Genomic DNA, 17,222 nt, shown 5'->3' with positions numbered 1-17,222 from the left:
AGTGCCGAAGGGTGTTTTTCGGTACCGCTGGTAGGCTGGCTCGAGCCCGAGCTGCCGGAAGGCTTAATAGGCTTCTTTACCGGGCCCGAAGGTGGGGTGTGAGAAGCAGTGTCCTTGGTCTTGCCTAGGCTCGAAGGTGTGACCAAAGCCTTTTTGGGTATCGGCGTGGGAGGGGGTATAGTACTCACGACCCTCTGCCCTGGGGTGATCTCCTCCACATCTGAGTTGTCGGCCTCGGAAGTACTGACGAGGTCGTCGTCCTCTTCTTCGATGTTCTGCTGTCCCGGAGCTTCGACGTCATCCCCGAAGATGTCGACTGGAGCGGAGGTCGAGGAGTGCGCCATGTTACGTCTGGCCCTTCGATCTCGAATAGTCTTTTTGGATCTAAAAGACTTGCAGGCGGGACAGTCTCGGGCCTCGTGTTCAGGGGAGAGGCAGAGGTTGCACACCTCATGAAGATCGGTGTGGGGGAATTTGGACCCACATCGAGGGCACTTCTTGAAGGGAGTTCTTTCCATCAGCCGAGACCGGAGCCGGAATAGGCCCGAAGGCCGCCGTCGACGACCGGAATCGAAGAAGTGCCGAAGAGAAGGTGATTAAGATGATTTATTATCTGAAGGATCTCGATGAGCGAGGATTTTGTGTCGATCGTTGAACTGGAAAAGTTCGGAACCGGAGCGCGAAGTATTACATCCGAGCCCGATGGCGGAAGAAAACAATCTGAGGATGGAGCCGAAGCCCATGCGCAATACGAACCAAAGGAGGAGTCACCGACCTCCTGACTTCCAAAGACTTTCCAAGAGGAAAAACAAACTGCAAACATCCGGGCCCAACACCAGATGGCGATCTATGCACAGTGTATAATCTGCAGCTCATATGCCTCGAACACACAATTCTTATTTTCAATTGGTTAAAAAAAAAACAGATTGGATTAAGATAATGAGCAGGCTTCACCTTGCGGCGCTCACTGCTCTCTATGATGTCATATACATATAATGCTTAGGGACCATAGTACCTTTGACCAAGTAGGTTTGTCAGCATCAGCTCTGCTGTATTATCTGAATGCTGTTTCAAGACAGGTTTGTCATAACATTCTGGACTCAGCTAACAATGCTTCTGGCCACCGATCTATGAACTGCATCCACTTGATAATGCAAGTTACTTCCTATCTCCCTAGTGCCTCATAACAATATAGCATTTCAAATATAGTGTTTTGATGACCTTGTATTTCTTTTTCCAAAACTCCGCACAAGGCAAGTTCATCTTAAATATTTTGATTGAATGCAGGCAGTAATAGATGCATAGACACTCTGTGCATTATAAAAACAAAACGATTCCAAAACATGGTCTAAGGTGAGGGATTGGTATGGGATTCAAGTTTAATTCTGTGTTTTGGAAATCTCAACAGCATGGGGAGAGTCTTATGTTAGTCATTTGTTTGGCTGGAATTTGTTAGGCCTGCTTTTTTCCAATTACCAATGAAGATAGCGTGGGAGTTCTGGGGGTGTAGACCAGCAAGTGAATGTTAAAATATTGATTGGTGCTGGGATATTTAGACTTTAAGATGGGCAGCCTTCTGTGATGAGCTGCACAAGTGATTCTGATGATGAGCGTGGTTCAGTAGTCTGGTGGATGATCTAAAGTTTAAGGGTTGAGAAGAGTTATCTAGTAAAAGTGGTCTAATTTGAAGGTTGGCAGAAAGCTGTGGTGCCTGCCTATATGTACTGGGGAGCCCAAAAAAGTGTGTTAGTGTATGGAAGGTGGTAGTGTTTGCCCGGGCACATGTGTAATGCATGAACCTAGAGCAGAGTTGTGCTCTTCTACTGGGCTGTTTTTTTGGAAGTCTGGGCCTATTGGTTAGCTGAAAGGGCAGGTATTGTGATTTTATTGTTGATTATCTTTTCGCTATTGTATAGTTTGATGAGAATGGTCAGGTGTTATATAGCGTGTGGTGTAATGTTACTACTGAATGCACAATAGTAATGTGCATAAAAATATAGCTAGTATGTGAATTAAGGAAGCGGGGGCTTTTGGGTGTGGAGGATATTTGGGGATGTGTTGGAGTTGTGTGTATTGAAGTTGTATGGTAGATGTATGGAGGTGGAAAATGTGTTTTAAAAGCGGTCTGGTATTGTACGTTTTAAGTTGGATTGTTGTGTGATGTATTGTTGGGTTGCTGATGTGGAATGTCAATGATTCATGGGCAGGTAGTGGGAGGTGAATGAAGCACGCCCAGTAGTGAGAATGATCATTAAAGTTTGAGGGCAAACTCACCAATACCTGTCTCCAAGATTGAGGAGTTTGGAAAGTATAGAAAACGGCTTCATCCAAGGATAATTTTTTATCACAGTTCTTTAAATGGTGTGATTCAAGCATGTTGTAAAGTCTGTGGTGAGGAAGACAAACTGTAATCAAGAAACCAGTGAGTACTCCAACCATTTTTCTCCATCACACACTTTACCTGCGGCTTAATCGAACACCAATGTAACAAGTGTTTAAGATCATAATTAGACTTTTAATCGCGTATTTTAATAAAACTCATTTTATTATTAAGCCAACATTATGTCATTTTTATCACAGTCAGTTTGGCGACATAGTAAGATGCATTTCACTGTACACATCAGATTTTAGATTGTACTTTAGATCTCCTCGTAGAATGGAAGGGCAAACAGGTTTTCAATTATTTGCTCAGTAACCAGGAATATTTGAAGCGAATAAACATGTGACAAGTTCTTTGAAGGAACAGCTGTTTATAAACATTGGCCGGATTGTATCACTGCTGCACAAACATACAATGAAATGTTTCTATTATAAATACTAAATAATAGAGGGATAAAAAAATCCTAATACTGTTTCACAGCAAAAATAATACATTAAACGATCTTTCCAATACACATTGTTTTTAACACACCGTCTTCATATATAATGAAAGTATTTGTATTTTTACACTTCATTAATGTATCATTCCCAACAAGTTTAGCTTTCTTAAACTGTGCAAGGGAGACTAGATCAAAATGTGGGCCATTCACATCTTTAAACCCTAACCGTTTTATTGAAATAATGCCAAAAAGATTGCTATATCACTGTAAAAGTGTGCCAACTGATCATAATTAATGGCTGCACATTTCTTAAAAAAATACAGTAGTATAAAATTGAGGTAAAAAAATGTTTACAAAATTATATTTTATATTTCATAAAAGTAAGTCATTAGGGCTCAATAATTTTCTATGGCTTCTGTTGAGGTCTTCACTTCTTTGCTGACCTTTGGGTTGGGGTCGTGCAGGACAAAGACCTGTATTTCACCTAGTTTGTTTTGGTAAACTTTACAGATGATATTTACTTCCTTCCTATGATGGAAAAAAGAAAAAAACAGATTTAGATTTACAAAGTCAAATTTAAATGGCATTAACAGAAAGGAGGAAGGAAGGCCTGATTTGCCAGATACCTCACCTGAGGGACAATATGGGTGAACTGCAGTAAGTCCATATAGATGCGATCGCTGTTCTGGTAGATATTCTTCAGTAACAACACCACTGTCTCTGTTCACAGATATAACACCATCCCTGTTGAAAGACAAAGAGGATATATGATTGCACTGTTCCGCTAGCATACAGAAATATTTAGGAAACTGTTTGAATGGTACAGAGAATCTAAAATTAGTTCTCTTTTCAAAAATGTGACACAAGTTATTCTGTGTAGTAAGGAGTTTATTTTAATGTAACCCGGGTGCAACATCTGCCATTTGATGCATCAGTAATGCAGATGTGTTTGCTATGGGCTCTAAACTCAAACCCGTTCCTCTCTTTCCACATAACCATCCTTCCTAGAGCTATGCACTTAACTGCTTAGGATAGCTCTGCCCCAATATGATAAGTATTGTTTACGCGTCATCTCCTCAGAATACGATTATCTGCACTCCTCTCTTCAATGTATTTAGGTTAACCATGCTTGCCATTTTCAATTCATGTAGGAGAATATCAAATCACTTTTTTATAAAATATCCTAACTAAATAAAAACTTAATCCAAGCTTTTACTGCCTTTTGAAGCACACAAAACAGTGACATAGTTCAGACATGAGAAGAATGATTCTTAAAGCTGCTCTACTGAATGAGTAGTCAACCAATATTCAATGGAAAACTCTAAATTGAATTCATTTTCCTTCTACTTAACTCTGGCTAAGATCCTCCATACCATTTTACCCAGACAATGGAAGCCAATCCACATTTGTAGAGACTACAGGGATTACAATTGGGAGAAGATTCTACAACATGCAAGTATTCCTGTTCAGAAGAAGGGAGTGTAGAGGGTGAATGTGTCAAACAAACTGCATTAACCGGTATTGAGGTCTGCTTTATGCATGGGCTCATATGGTTCTGTCATAAGTTGTGTGAGGACTGTATTTAAACTCCACATGGGGGCTGGAGATGTCCTTAGGGATGCAATTCTTTTAGATTCTTCTAGGAATCTTTTTATGACCGGTCTTCTGAAGAAGGTTTTGCATGATCTTACCCTGGTGTAAGCTACGATGGCTGCAAGGATTACTTTCAGGCTTGAGTAGTTGATGTGACTGTCTAGGCGGTGTGTTAGGTATATGATCACCATTTCTTGTGTGGTGATTGAGTCCATTAGGTTGATTGTTGTGTACCAAGTGGTGTGCCGCTTCCAATTTGCGGCATAGCATTGCCTTGTGGTTTGTTTTCTTGCATCTTTTAGAATTTCCGTTGTTCGCTGAGGCAAGTTTAGGTGACCAAACTCTACGTATTCAGGTGCCAGGCCGCTAGGCGTAGCGCCGCTGGCTCCGGGTGGAAGATTTGGCCTTGTTGCATCGTTAGTAGGTCCTTGTCCGCTTTGAGTCGGATTATTTGTCCTTTGGACAGTTCTAGCAGACTTGAGTACCATGTTTGTCTGGCCCATTGTGGAGTAATGTGAATTAGGTTTGTCCCTGGTTCTCTTGCTTTTTCTAGCACTCTTTGTAATAGAGGTGTTGGTGGAAAAGCGTATGCAAATGACCCTGCCCAATCTAGCAACAGGGTATTCCCTTTTGACTGGTGTTGATCAAACCTTAAGGCAAAGAACTGTAATTTCTTGTTCTGTATTTTAGCAAACATGTCTATCTCTGGGGTCCCCCAGAGTTTGACGATGTATTGTATTGTCTTGAGTCTCAATTCCCACTTCTGGGAGCAGTTGTTCTGCTGGCTCAGTTGATCTGCTGTTGTGTTGTATATTCCCAGTAGGTGTATTGTTTGCAGGTTGTTTTCTTGTGAAATTGCCCATTGCCAGATCTGTTGTGCTGGCTTGCTGAGTGGGAATGACTTGGTACTTCCCTGTTTGTTGAGGTTAAACATTGTGGCGGTGTTGTCTGTTTGAATCAAGACAGTCCTCTTGCGAATGTGTTTCTGGAACGCCTTCAATGCTAGGACTGTTTTTATCTCTAGGTAATTGATGTGTATTATGGAGTCAAGGTCGTTCCACTGGCCTCATATCTTCAGTTGGTGGAAGTGTGCTCCCCACCCATTGAGGGATGCATCTGTTGTGATGGTCACAGAAGGAGTTGGGCTCCTGAAAGGTCTGCCTTGTGTTATGTTCTTGGATTCCCACCATTGTGTTACTGCATGCAATCTATGAGTAACAACCAATAGATCCTCCCAACTCTCTGTGGCCTGTGACCAGTTGTTGGAAAGCCATTCCTGGAAGGGGCGCATATGGTGGCGGGTATGAAGAATGAGTGGGATGCATGATGCAATCATGCTCATGAGTTTCATGACTCTCAATCTCCTCACTGTCAGAGATTGACCTCTCTGGTAGAGGGATATTTCTTGTTTGATGGCTTGTATCCTCTTTTGTGTGGGATAAGCTTGTGCAGGCTTTGAGTTGAGTCTTGCACCTAAGAATGCTTTTGCTTTTCTAGCCTTGTGGAGGTTTTTTTTTGTGATTTATTTAATCTTTGGAGTGTGAGGATTACTTTCTGAACGTGGGTGAGATATTTGCGTTTTGTATCTGCTTTTATAAGCGAATCGTCTAGGTAAGGATAGACGTGTATTCTATTTTCCGCAGATGCACTTGGTGAAGACACGGGGTGCTGATTTTATTCCGAAAGGAAGTACCTTGAACTGGTAGTGTGTTCCTTTGTGTAGGAATCGGAGATATTTTCTGCGGATCTTGTTCATGGGAATGTATAAAGAGGCGTCCTTAAGGTCTATTGTTGCCATGTAATCTCCCCTTTGAATTTGCAGTATTACATCTAGGAGTGTAGCCATTTTGAAATGTTTCATCAAAATGAATTTGTTTATGAACCTTAGGTCCAGGTTGGGCCTTCGGAAAGGTCTTGTTTGGGAACTAGGAAATATGATGAGTAGTTTCCTTTGAAAAGGTCTTGCTTTGGCACGGTTTCTATTGCTTGTTTTTAGGTTTAAATCTTTTTTATTATTTTTTAACACATGTTGCAATCAACATCTCCACATGTGCTTTGAGTACATTTCTAGTTTCTCAGGTCTTTCAATATATTACAATTCTAGTTCCAGATTCCTGTGGGATTGCCCTCTCCTCTAAGGTTAGCTCTGTATTTATTAATGTCGGCAGCAAAACCTTCGCTTATGGCAGTATTCCCTTGCCTCCCCCCTTCTCACCTTTCAAATATCCTCAAATACAATGTCAGATTTCCTGTTCTCTTTTATTTTTATACACTTAAAGTTTGTGGGGTACTTCTCATATGAAAGACATTTTTATCCAAAACAAAGAAATAAAGCAAGAAACAACAACATTCTAACAATCCCCTTCCCCCCCCCCATCTCTCCACCCTCTTCCTGGCCGAATCTGTGACCCTGTCCGTTCTGGCTCTAACCTGTCCCTGTCTTCCTAGTCTCAGAGTTCAGTGTGTGTCTGGAGGCGCTCGTGTCCGTTAACCTGAGAATTCAGAGGTACTTCAGGCATGTACTTTCCTGAAATTCCGCCGATAGTAAGGTAAGAAGTAATTTCCACACCTCTTTGAATGTTGCTTCAGAGTTTGTCATTGAGGCATGCATGCACTCCATCCCCAAGATGTACCATAATCTATGTAACCAGCCTATATATGTGGGTGTGACTTGCGTCACCCACTGCGTTCACACATTTTGGAGAGCTGCTCCGAGGGCTAGCCCCATTTGTTTCCCTTTCCGGGATTTCAATGGAAACGTTAATGGATTAGGGAGTCCCAGAACCACGTAGGCCGGGAATTGTGGGATCTGTGTGTCAAACTGTAGGTCGATCTCATCCAAAATGTGGGCCCAGTATTCTGATAGGCGGGGACATTCCCACAGCAAATGCACCAAGGTTCCCTCATTTTCACACCACCGCCAGCATGTTGGACTAAGATTTGGGTTACCCTTATTGAGACGCTGTGGTGTTAAATACCAATATGTGACTATTTTGGAAGCCGCTTCTTTGCCAGCCGTGTTCCGTGCTGTGGGTTTAGCCCTATAATAAACTTCTTCCCAGTCTTTCTTCGATAGTTCTCTTCCTATTTCTTTTTCCCATCTTTTCTGACTAGTAGTATGGTGAGGGGGGACTGATGGTCTCAACAGATTATATAACTCTGAGATCAGTTTATCTGAAGTTTTCAAGTTCAGCCATTTCTCGTATCGGGTCAATTTCCGATTGACCTTTGGTTGTATATCTGGGTGAAGTAACCAGTGTCTAATTTGCATATAGTGAAATCTCTCTGATTCAGGTATAGAATAATCTTGTTTCAATTGTGTAAAGGGAATGATTCCTTCCAGGTCGAATAGATGGCCCGCCGCCCTACAAGAAGTAGATTGCCATGCCACAAACACCTGCGTGTCTAGACCAGGTGTCATCTCTATTCTCTGTCAGTGGTGTCATAGGGGATGGGAACGTCGTGAGATCTTTTATGACGGCTACCTAGTCCCATATCTCTAGCAGTGATCTTGTAAGGGGCGATCCTAACAGGCTTTGTGGTCTATCTGCCTTCTTCAAGAAAGGTACTTTCCATAACGGTAACCCTGCTAATGCCCTCTCTTGGAACAGCCAATGCTTCTGCGAATGCTATCTATTCCCCTCTACAAGAAATCTTAATTGAGTCGCCCTGAAATATTCCAGTAGGATAGGAATGCCTAGCCCTTCGTCTTCTGGTTTCAAGTAGCCTACCTCCCTCTGCATACGTGGGCATCAGCCTGCCCAGACAAAGTGAGATATATATTTTTGTAACTTCAGGAGCATACCTTGAGGTAGTGAAGTCGGTAGCATTTGGAATGGATAACAGTGCCTTCGGTAAGATGGATAATTTAATGGCCGCAACGTGACCCAGAAGCGATATGCTGTGATGCTTCCAGCTATTTCATTCCTTTGTTATTTGTCGCTGTAATTTAGCATAGTTAAGCCTAACCATTTGTGCCACCGTCGAGGCTAATTCAAGCCCTAGGTAGGGTATAGATTCCGTTGCGTGGATGCCCGACGGGTGGGGCCCCATCGTCGCTGTATTTAGTACAGATTCCCTCAAGTGGAGAATTTTAGATTTCCGGATGTTAACCCTGAACCCAGACACATCCACAAATGTTTTCAGTTCCTTCGGGAAAGCCGACAGCGATCGCTCGGGAGATTCCAGTGATGCCAGTATATCATCAGCATATAAACTGATGGTATGCTGTTCCCCCCCCCAAAAGGAATCCCTGTTATTTCGGGGTTATCCCTGACCCTCAGGGCTAGTGGTTCAATATATAAGGAGAATAGGAGTGGCGTCAACGGGCACCCTTGCCTAGGCCCCCGTTGGATCAGAAAGGGACTGGAAGAAACGCCATTCACCCTAATTGTCGCCGTTGGAGAGTTGTAACAGCCCGCTATCCATGACCTAAAGCGTTCCCCTATACCAAAGTGGATTAAAGTCCGATCAAGATAAAACCCAATCCACTCGGTCAAACGCCTTTTTGCATCAACCGTCAGGAGTAAAGCGTCCATGCCTAATTTATGCGTTTTGTCTATCAAATGTAAAATTCTCATGGTATTGTCTCCACTTTGCCTACCTTGAACAAAACCGGCCTGGTCTGGTTCAATAATCCAGGGCAGCAGGAGACCCAGCCGTGCAGCTAATTTGCTGAGTTTCAAGTCCACATTAGGAAAAGACACTGGGTGGTACGAACCACACTCCTCGTCTTTTCCGGGTTGGGTAGGACCACGATTGTCGCCGAAAGCCTTCCCGGTGGTATCGACCCCTGGCCCCCAAAGGAATTAAACAACCATGTCAAAACCGGTGCCAGAACCTGGCAAAAGGCCTTATAAAACCCTCCTGAAAACCCGTCTGGTCCCGAGGATTTCAGGGGCTTGAGGCCTGCAATCGCCCCAATCACTTCTTCTAATCTAATGGGGTCATCAAGCAGCGCGGCCTGGTATGGAATTAACTTAGATGTATGGGCCTTCTTTAAGTATTTTGACATAAGCTCATCAGATCGCTGCTCCCCTGCAGAGAGATCTGCATAAAAGTTCCGGAAAGTACAAGCTATGTCATCATCTTTCATGAGTTCCTCCCTTTTAGTATTGATGATGGCCTGGATTCTAGTCCGTTGTGTCTGGGCTCTTAGCTTACTCGCTAGCATTCTTCCCGTCCTGTCCACTCCCATGTAGTAGGAGTACTTCAGCTGGAGTGCTGCGTTTTCAGCTCTGTCAAGATCCAACCCCGCTAATTGCATCCTAGCCGCTTTCAATCAATCAATCAATCATAGGCATTTGTATAGCGCACTGCTCACCTGGAGGGTCTCAAGGCGCTGGGGGGGGGGGGGTGGGGGGGGGGGGAACGCTACTGCTCGAACAGCCAGGTCTTGAGTTGCTTCCTGAAGGCGAGATGGTCTTGCGTTGTCCGGAGGGGGATGGGGAGGGAGTTCCATGTCTTGGCTGCCAGGTAGGAGAAGGATCTTCCTCCGGCGGTGGCTCTGCGGATGCGGGGGACGGTGGCAAGAGCGAGGCTGGCGGAGCGGAGCTGGAGGGTGGGCTTGTGGAAGGTCAGGCGGCTGTTGAGGAACTTGGGGCCCAGGTCGTGGAGGGCCTTGTGTGTGTGGGTGAGGAGTCGGAACGTGATTCTTTTGTTGACGGGGAGCCAGTGCAGGTTTCTCAGGTGTCCGGAGATGTGGCTGTGTCGGGGGATGTCCAGGATGAGTCGTGCTGAGGCGTTCTGGATCCGTTGGAGTTTCTTCTGGAGTTTGGCGGCAATGCCGGCATAGAGGGCATTCCCGTAGTCCAGCCGACTGGTGACGAGGGCCTGGGTGACCGTCTTCCTGGTCTCGGTGGGGATCCACCGGAAGATCTTTCGAAGCATGCGCAGGGTGTTGAAGCATGAAGACGAGACGGCGTTGACTTGTCTGGTCATCGAGAGGGAGGAGTCCAGGATGAAGCCTAGGTTGCGTGCGTGGTCCGTTGGCTTAGGGGTGGCTCCCAGGGCGGGGGGCCACCAGGAGTCATCCCAGGCGGAGGGTGATGATCCCAGGATGAGGACCTCTGTCTTGTCTGAGTTCAGTTTCAGGCGGCTGTTCTTCATCCATTCGGCGACGTCTTTCATCCCTTCGTGTAGGCTGGCTCTGGCGGCGTTCGGGTCGCTGGTGAGGGAAAGGATCAGCTGGGTGTCGTTGGCGTAGGTGATGATCTTGAGGTTGTGTTGACGTGCGATGGTTGCGAGGGGGCTCATGTAGACGTTGAAGAGGGTGGGGCTGAGCGATGACCCTTGTGGAACGCCGCAGATGACTTCGGTGGCCGCTGACCGGAACGGGGGGAGGCGGACTCTCTGGGTTCTTCCGGCGAGGAATGAGGTGATCCACTCCAGGGCCTTCTCCTGGATGCCGGTGTTGTTCAGGCGCTGTACCAGGGTGCGGTGGCAGACAGTGTCGAACGCTGCGGAGAGGTCCAGGAGGATGAGGGCCGCAGTTTCCCCGTTGTCCATTAGGGATCTGATGTCGTCTGTGGCTGCGATGAGGGCGGTCTCCGTGCTGTGGTTGGCTCGGAAGCCGGATTGCGAGTGGTCGAGGGATCCGTTGGTCTCGAGGAAGGCGGCTAGCTGTCTGTTGACGGTCTTCTCGATGACTTTGGCAGGAAACAGGAGGAGCGAGATGGGGCGGTAGTTCTTGAGGTCGGAGGGGTCTGCAGTTGGTTTCTTCAGCAGGGTACTGATCTCGGCGTGTTTCCAGCACTCCGGGAAGTTGGCGGTGTTGAAGGAGGCGTTGATGATGTCACGGAGGTGGGGTGCGATGATGTGGTCGGCCGTGTTGAAGATGTGGTGTGGGCAGGGGTCCGTAGGGGATCCGGAGTGGATGGTGTTCATTGTGCGTGTTGTGTCTTCGGTGCTGACTGGGGTCCAGGTGCGGAGGGTGGCGGTGGGGGGCATCGGTTCGGTGGTGGTGTTCATGGTTGGTGGGCCAAAGCTGTTGTGAATGTTGGCGATCTTGTCGTGGAAGAAGGCTGCGAGGGAGTCGCAGAGGTCTTGAGAGGGAGTGATGTCATTGTTTCCAGCGTCTGGGTTGGAGAGCTCTTTGACGATGCTGAAGAGTTCCTTGCTGTTGTGGGTGTTGTTGTCCAGTCGTTCCTTGAAGGCTGTCTTCTTTGTGGCGCGGATCAGTTGGTGGTGTTTGCGGGTGGCGTGTTTGAGGGCCGTCATGTTGTCTGTGGTCTGGTTGGTGCGCCAGGTGTTCTCCAGGGAGCGGCAGTTCTTCTTGGAGGTGATGAGCTCGTCGGTGAACCAGGAGGCTTTCTTGCTGCCGCGTCTGCTGGGGGGGTTCTTCTTCAGTGGTGCGAGGGCGTCTGCGCAGTTGGTGATCCACTGTGTGAGGTTGTTGGCGGCTTCGTTGGGGTCCGTTGAGCTGGTGGGGGGGTTCTGGTTGAGGAAGGTGGTGAGCTGGTCGCCGGTGATCTTGTTCCAGCTCCTGCGGGTGGCTTGTTGAGGGTGGTGGTGGGTCGTTGTTTTACTGAAGCTGAAGTGGACGCAGCTGTGGTCAGTCCACTGGAGATTGGTGGAGTGGCTGAAGGTGACGTATTTGCTGGATGAGAAGACTGGGTCAAGCGTGTGGCCGGCGTAGTGGGTTGGGGTGGTTACCAGTTGCTTGAGTCCGAGGTTGGCCAGGTTGTCCAGCAGAGCAGTGGTGTTGCGGTCCTTGTTGTCCTCCAGGTGGAAGTTGAGGTCCCCCAGGAGGATGTAGTCAGTGGAATTGATGGCGTGCGGGCTGACGAAGTCTGTGATGTCTTCGCTGAACTGTGTGCGTGGTCCCGGTGGTCTGTAGATGAGGGTGCCTCGGAGCGTGGTCTTGGGGTCGGTGTGTATCTGGAAGTGGAGGTGTTCGGCGGAGGTGAAGGTGTCATCGGAGTTGGTCGTGATGCGGATGGTGTTCTTGTGGATGATGGCGATGCCTCCTCCTGTCTGGTTGACGCGGACCTTCCTGGTGATTTTGTAGCCTTCCGGGACGGCGATGGCGACGTTGGGCGCGGAGGAGGCGTTCATCCAGGTTTCCGTCAGGAAGGCGATGTCTGGTGCTGTCGAGTCGAGGAGGTTCCAGAGTTCGACGGCATGCCTGTGAACGGAGCGGGTGTTGAGCAGGATGCACATCAGGTGTTTGTTGCTGGGGCTCGGTTTAGCAGGTGCGGTGTTGGGTCGGAGGCCGGTGAAGCGGCAGGTCAGGCAGGTGAAGGGTCTGTGGGTGGCTCGGTAGCAGGCGGTGTTTCGGCCGGCGTTGAGTGCGTGGAGGGTTTTGGCGTCGTAGATGTGCAGGGTGTGCTGGTGAGGGCGAGGACCAGGGGGTCTGGTGCTGGGCGCGGTCCAGGCGCGGACGGGCGCAGACGGGCTTACCTTTGGCGCACCTTCGGTGCTCCCGCTGCGTGCGTCCGCTGCGCGGTCGCTCTGGGGGCGTCATAAGTAAGGAGCCGGGAGGGAGGAGCAGCTGGGTGGCGGGAGCGGGGCGGCGAATGGAATCACAGGGGGGCGGGCCACAGGGAGGCAGCGGCGGGAAATTCCAAGAAGCAGCGGGCAGCGGGAAATTCCCAGGAGCAGCGGGAAATTCCCAGGAGCAGCGGGCAGCGAGCAAAGGAATCTGCAGGCAGGAGGCGGCAGAGGCAGGCAGGAGAGGCAGCAGTGAGTGGGGCGACCAAGCCCTGTGAAGCTGCCTCCACACCCTGGGTGCCCCTGTCCATCTATGCACTCATTCCAGCTCCTGTACCTGGGCTGACAACTGGTCTCTTTTTTCTTTCCGTTCTTTATTCTCTGCTGCAGTGATTGTGATTATCTCCCCTGTATCACAACCTTCATGGCCTCCCATAGCGTTGCCGGAAAAACGTCATGGGAGTCTTTAATCTCTAGATAGTCCTTAATGCATTTGTTAATTTGTGTCAACACTGTCTCTTTATGTAAAAGACTTTCTCGTAGCTTCCACACCTGCCATGTCTTAGCGATGTAGGGAGGCGCAAAGACACAATCACTGTGTCATGGTCTGATATCACTGCTGGCACTATACTCACGTCTGCCACCAATTTGCCCAACTCATTTGTGCCTAAAAAATAATCCAACCCGGCATACGTACCATGAGCATGGGAGTAAAATGAGATTTGCAATGTCTGAGGGTATGTCACTCGCCATAAATCTACCAGTCCCATGGAATCTAGCCAACATATCCCGTCCCGCAATATCTCACCCCCCTGTGTATAACAGCTTCTGGATCTATCCTTGGGCGCATCCATAACTATATTCAAGTCCCCTCCTATGAGCGTCAAGCGGGCTTGACTATTCAGAACTTCTGCGAGGGCTAGTTTCAGAAACTCCTCCTGATCCGTATTGGGTCCATATACCGAACCAATCACTATGTTTTGACCCCCCACCTGCATTGTGTATACCAGAAGCCTCCCTTTAATTTCCGCTACCTTGTTTTTCACTTACCCTCGAAATCTGCTAGCAATAAAGATCGCCACCCCTGCTTTTTGATCTGCTGTGGACGAGAAGAATGGGGAAATGCTCTTGACCGCATCCGGTACCAGTCCCTGGATAGTAAATTGGTCTCCTGAAGGAGGCACACATCTGCTTCCGAGTTCTCCAGATATGAGAGTATTGCCTTCTGTTTGGTAGGGTTGTTAAGTCCCTTTACATTAAGTGTCAGGACCTTCAAGTAAATAGCAAGCTTGCTAACCTGAGATAGCCCTGTACCCCTATAGTACCCCCTCCGACCCTCACTTCCTTTGTCTTCCTTCCTTCCATCTCTACTAACAGGTCCCAGAACCTTTGTGTCTGACTAGCTAGGCCCCCCCACCCTCAACTGACAACCCAACATTATCCCACAAAGTCCAGGACCCATGGTCCACTCCCACGTGTCCTTGGTGAAGAAAAGGTCTGGGTTCATGATGTTGTCCAATCCGCACGAGCCTCCCCGCTCCCGTGAATTCCCTCCCTTACACCCGCCGTGCCATGAGCATTGTACTTATCTGCCTGTTCACCCCTTAATCACTGTCCGAGTTTGTCTTGTCCTTGGTCAAAGAGGCCAGTACAGCTTGTTTCTCTTGTGCGATCGTAGAGGGATCTGGTTTCCCGGCCCACTCTTTAATGCGGCCCTTTCCAACCTTCTGCCATCTCCCTGGGTGTGCTGTCCGGTCCCGATCTCTCAAATCTTCCTGTTCTGTGTATTCGATCCCCAGAAACCGACAAACCTCCTGCAGAGATCTAAGTTGGTGTAGTTTATCCTGCCATTTGAAAATTAGCCTGAACGGTTGCCCCCAGGCGTATGTTATTCTCCGGCTCCGAAGATATGACGTCGCAGGCCGGAATGGTCTCCTCTTCTGCAGAGTTATGGTGGCGAGGTCTTGAAACAATGCAATAGAGTGTTTTTTATATTTAAGAGGATGCTTATCCTGTGCCTTGCGGAGAATTAATTATTTTAGTTGGAAATCCAACAGAGAGGCTAAAATGTCCGTGGGAGGCACTGGTGCTCTTCGTTGCAGACCCACCCTATGTGCTTGATCGATTTTGATTTCAAAGTCCTGAGGGACCTCTAGAATGTATCGGAACAGTTCTTGCAAGTAATGAGTGATGTCCGCTCCCTCTTCTTTGGATAGAACCCCTTTAAGGCGAATGTTGTTCCGACGCGGCCTATTTTCCATTTCTTTTGTGTGCACCTGAAGGTCAATTTGTTGTGCCCTGAGCCTTAATACTTCTTGTTGTAGTTGTTCCACCTCCTCCTCTCGGGCTTGATTTTGTTCCGCTATATCTGCAACTCTATGACCTACCGCGTCTACATCTCTCCTCACCTCTTTCAACTCTGCTGCTACGTGGCTCTTCAGGGCTTGTATGTCCTCGCATAGGGTGATAAATAGCGACTCAAGAAAACCGGTGCCTCGTTAGGTTTGGGTTCTTGCACCGCGGACGGGTTGGGGGTTGTGCGTCCTTCCATGTTGGTCTATGGTGGAGGTTTGGTCAGCATGTGTATTGTATTGTATTCGGTGCCCTCCGTCTCCTCTGTGGTAACTGTCTTCGATTCAGGGATATATCCTGGTCGGTCTGCCCAGGGCTTTTCCTTCAGCGCCGGATAGTAGGTCCAGACTCTCTGCTTCCTAGTAGCTGTTCCAACCACTGCTTTGTTTTCGGGTCGGCCATTTTGCTTCCTTGTCTTTGTCTGGTCCTTCTCTTGCAATCTCTGTATCCCCGCATCCCCTCTGACGCCTGGGCTCTACTCGGCGTCCACAGGACTCTTTGCAATCACTCCAATGTTATCCTTGTGGTCGCTTAGAGCGCCAGACTCTTTCCCTTCCGGTGCTGTTCCCAACTGTTTCTCCTTGCTCTGGTGTATCAATCTTGCTGTTCTGGGGGTCCCAATGAGCTCCCCCACCGCCACCCTCAGTATTTAGTCCCGGGGGCTCTATAGCCAGGTGCACTGTGTCCCTCCTCTCCACAGCGGGGGCTAACTACTTGATCTGGCCCAGCCCCCTCCAATAATGTGTACAAACTCGTGAGGGCCCCTCCAAGTCTCTTTTCCGGTGCTCAAAGTCCGCTGGCAGGGCTCTATGTAGACACCCAATCTTTAGCTGCACATAGTGGCCCTGTCTGAGGCCTGAGCTGCCTAGTCGCAGGGGCCTAGGATGGCAGGCTCCACCCAGTTGCAGTGCACGGCTCCACTTAAGGTCTGGTCTTTGATTTTTTCACCACCAACGGAAGCACCACTCTCATATGATTCCCCGGCACTCTCGGATGCTTCCGATCTGCCGCGCTTACGCACTCTGCTACCCCACTTCCTTCTCTCACCTCGGACCAGGGTGTCTTCGCTCCGGTGTACGGGAGGTACCGCCCAGCCCAGCAGGTATGCGCGATGCCAGGGGCCCCACAGCCGGACCTCAATTACGAGTCGCCGCTCTATTTCGGATATTCAGTTCCCAGTCCCAGAACGGAGGGCCTACGTAAATGAGCTCCATTTCGCTGCTCCTGCGTCCAGTGCCCTTCTCAGTCACTTGGAGAGCCTGGTCGCCATCTTGATTGGGCTCCGACTCTTCCGTTTCCCGGCCCTTTCACGGCCTCCGCACGTTCTTTCGGCCTTGAAAGCTGCTCAACAGACTCTCGTCGCTTACCCACAGCTGCTATCAGGTTTTCAGGCAGTTGTCGCAGCAATGGATGGCCCGGCGAGCAGATGTGAGCGGGGAGACAAATGCAGCGCATCTCACCCGATCGCCATCTTGGCCACGCCCTCTCTATTGCTTGTTTTTGAAGAAGCTCCTTGATTTCTGGTTTTAACGCTGACAGTTCTGATTTGAGGAACTTTTTTTTATCTTTGGGTGGTTTGCCGGTGGTGTTTGTCAGTTCCATGCAATAACCTTATTTTACTAAATGTAATATACAATTGTCTGTAGTGATATTTTGCCACTGTTGCAGGTATTGTGGTATCCTGCCTCCCACTGGTGGTGTGCGTGTAGGTCCTTTTCCCCCGAAAACGGTTGATGAATGATGGAGGTATGCACCTCCTGCTTAAAACTGGATATACGTAGCCAGGCATGCCTTCTTAGTGTGTTGCCTGAGCACATTTGTCTGCTGGCCGTGTCTGCTGCGTCTAGTGCTGATTTAAGGCATGTGTTTGCTATTTTTTGCCTTCCTGGGGCAATAGCTTTTGCCCTTTTCTTGTCCTCTTCTGGGAGCTTGTTGAGGAGCTCCTCAATGTCATCCTATTGCTGGTGGCCATACCTGTTTAGCAGGGCATTTGAGTTTGCGATGCGCCATTGCGTTGCTGCCTCCTCC

General features: G+C 48.4%; 1 protein-coding gene across 1 annotated transcript in view; it reads right to left on the bottom strand.

Moving 5' to 3' along the window:
• Positions 1-2,526: 2,526 nt before the first annotated feature.
• Positions 2,527-17,222, bottom strand: part of NID2 (nidogen 2) — a 264,303-nt gene continuing 249,607 nt past the window's right edge. The window contains exons 22-23 of the mRNA XM_085626950.1: positions 3,451-3,563; positions 2,527-3,347 (exon numbers count right to left, since the gene is read on the bottom strand). Of these exons, the coding sequence (XP_085483076.1) occupies positions 3,337-3,347; positions 3,451-3,563 (124 nt within the window). The 3' untranslated portion in view covers positions 2,527-3,336. The remainder of the gene's footprint in view (positions 3,348-3,450; positions 3,564-17,222) is intronic.

This window comes from Triturus cristatus, chromosome 9 (genome assembly GCF_964204655.1).
Source record: "Triturus cristatus chromosome 9, aTriCri1.1, whole genome shotgun sequence".
Classification (NCBI taxonomy): Eukaryota; Metazoa; Chordata; class Amphibia; order Caudata; family Salamandridae; genus Triturus; species Triturus cristatus.
The sequence above is the reverse complement of the archived record's forward strand: the minus strand, read 5'-3'. Positions and strand labels throughout refer to the sequence as shown.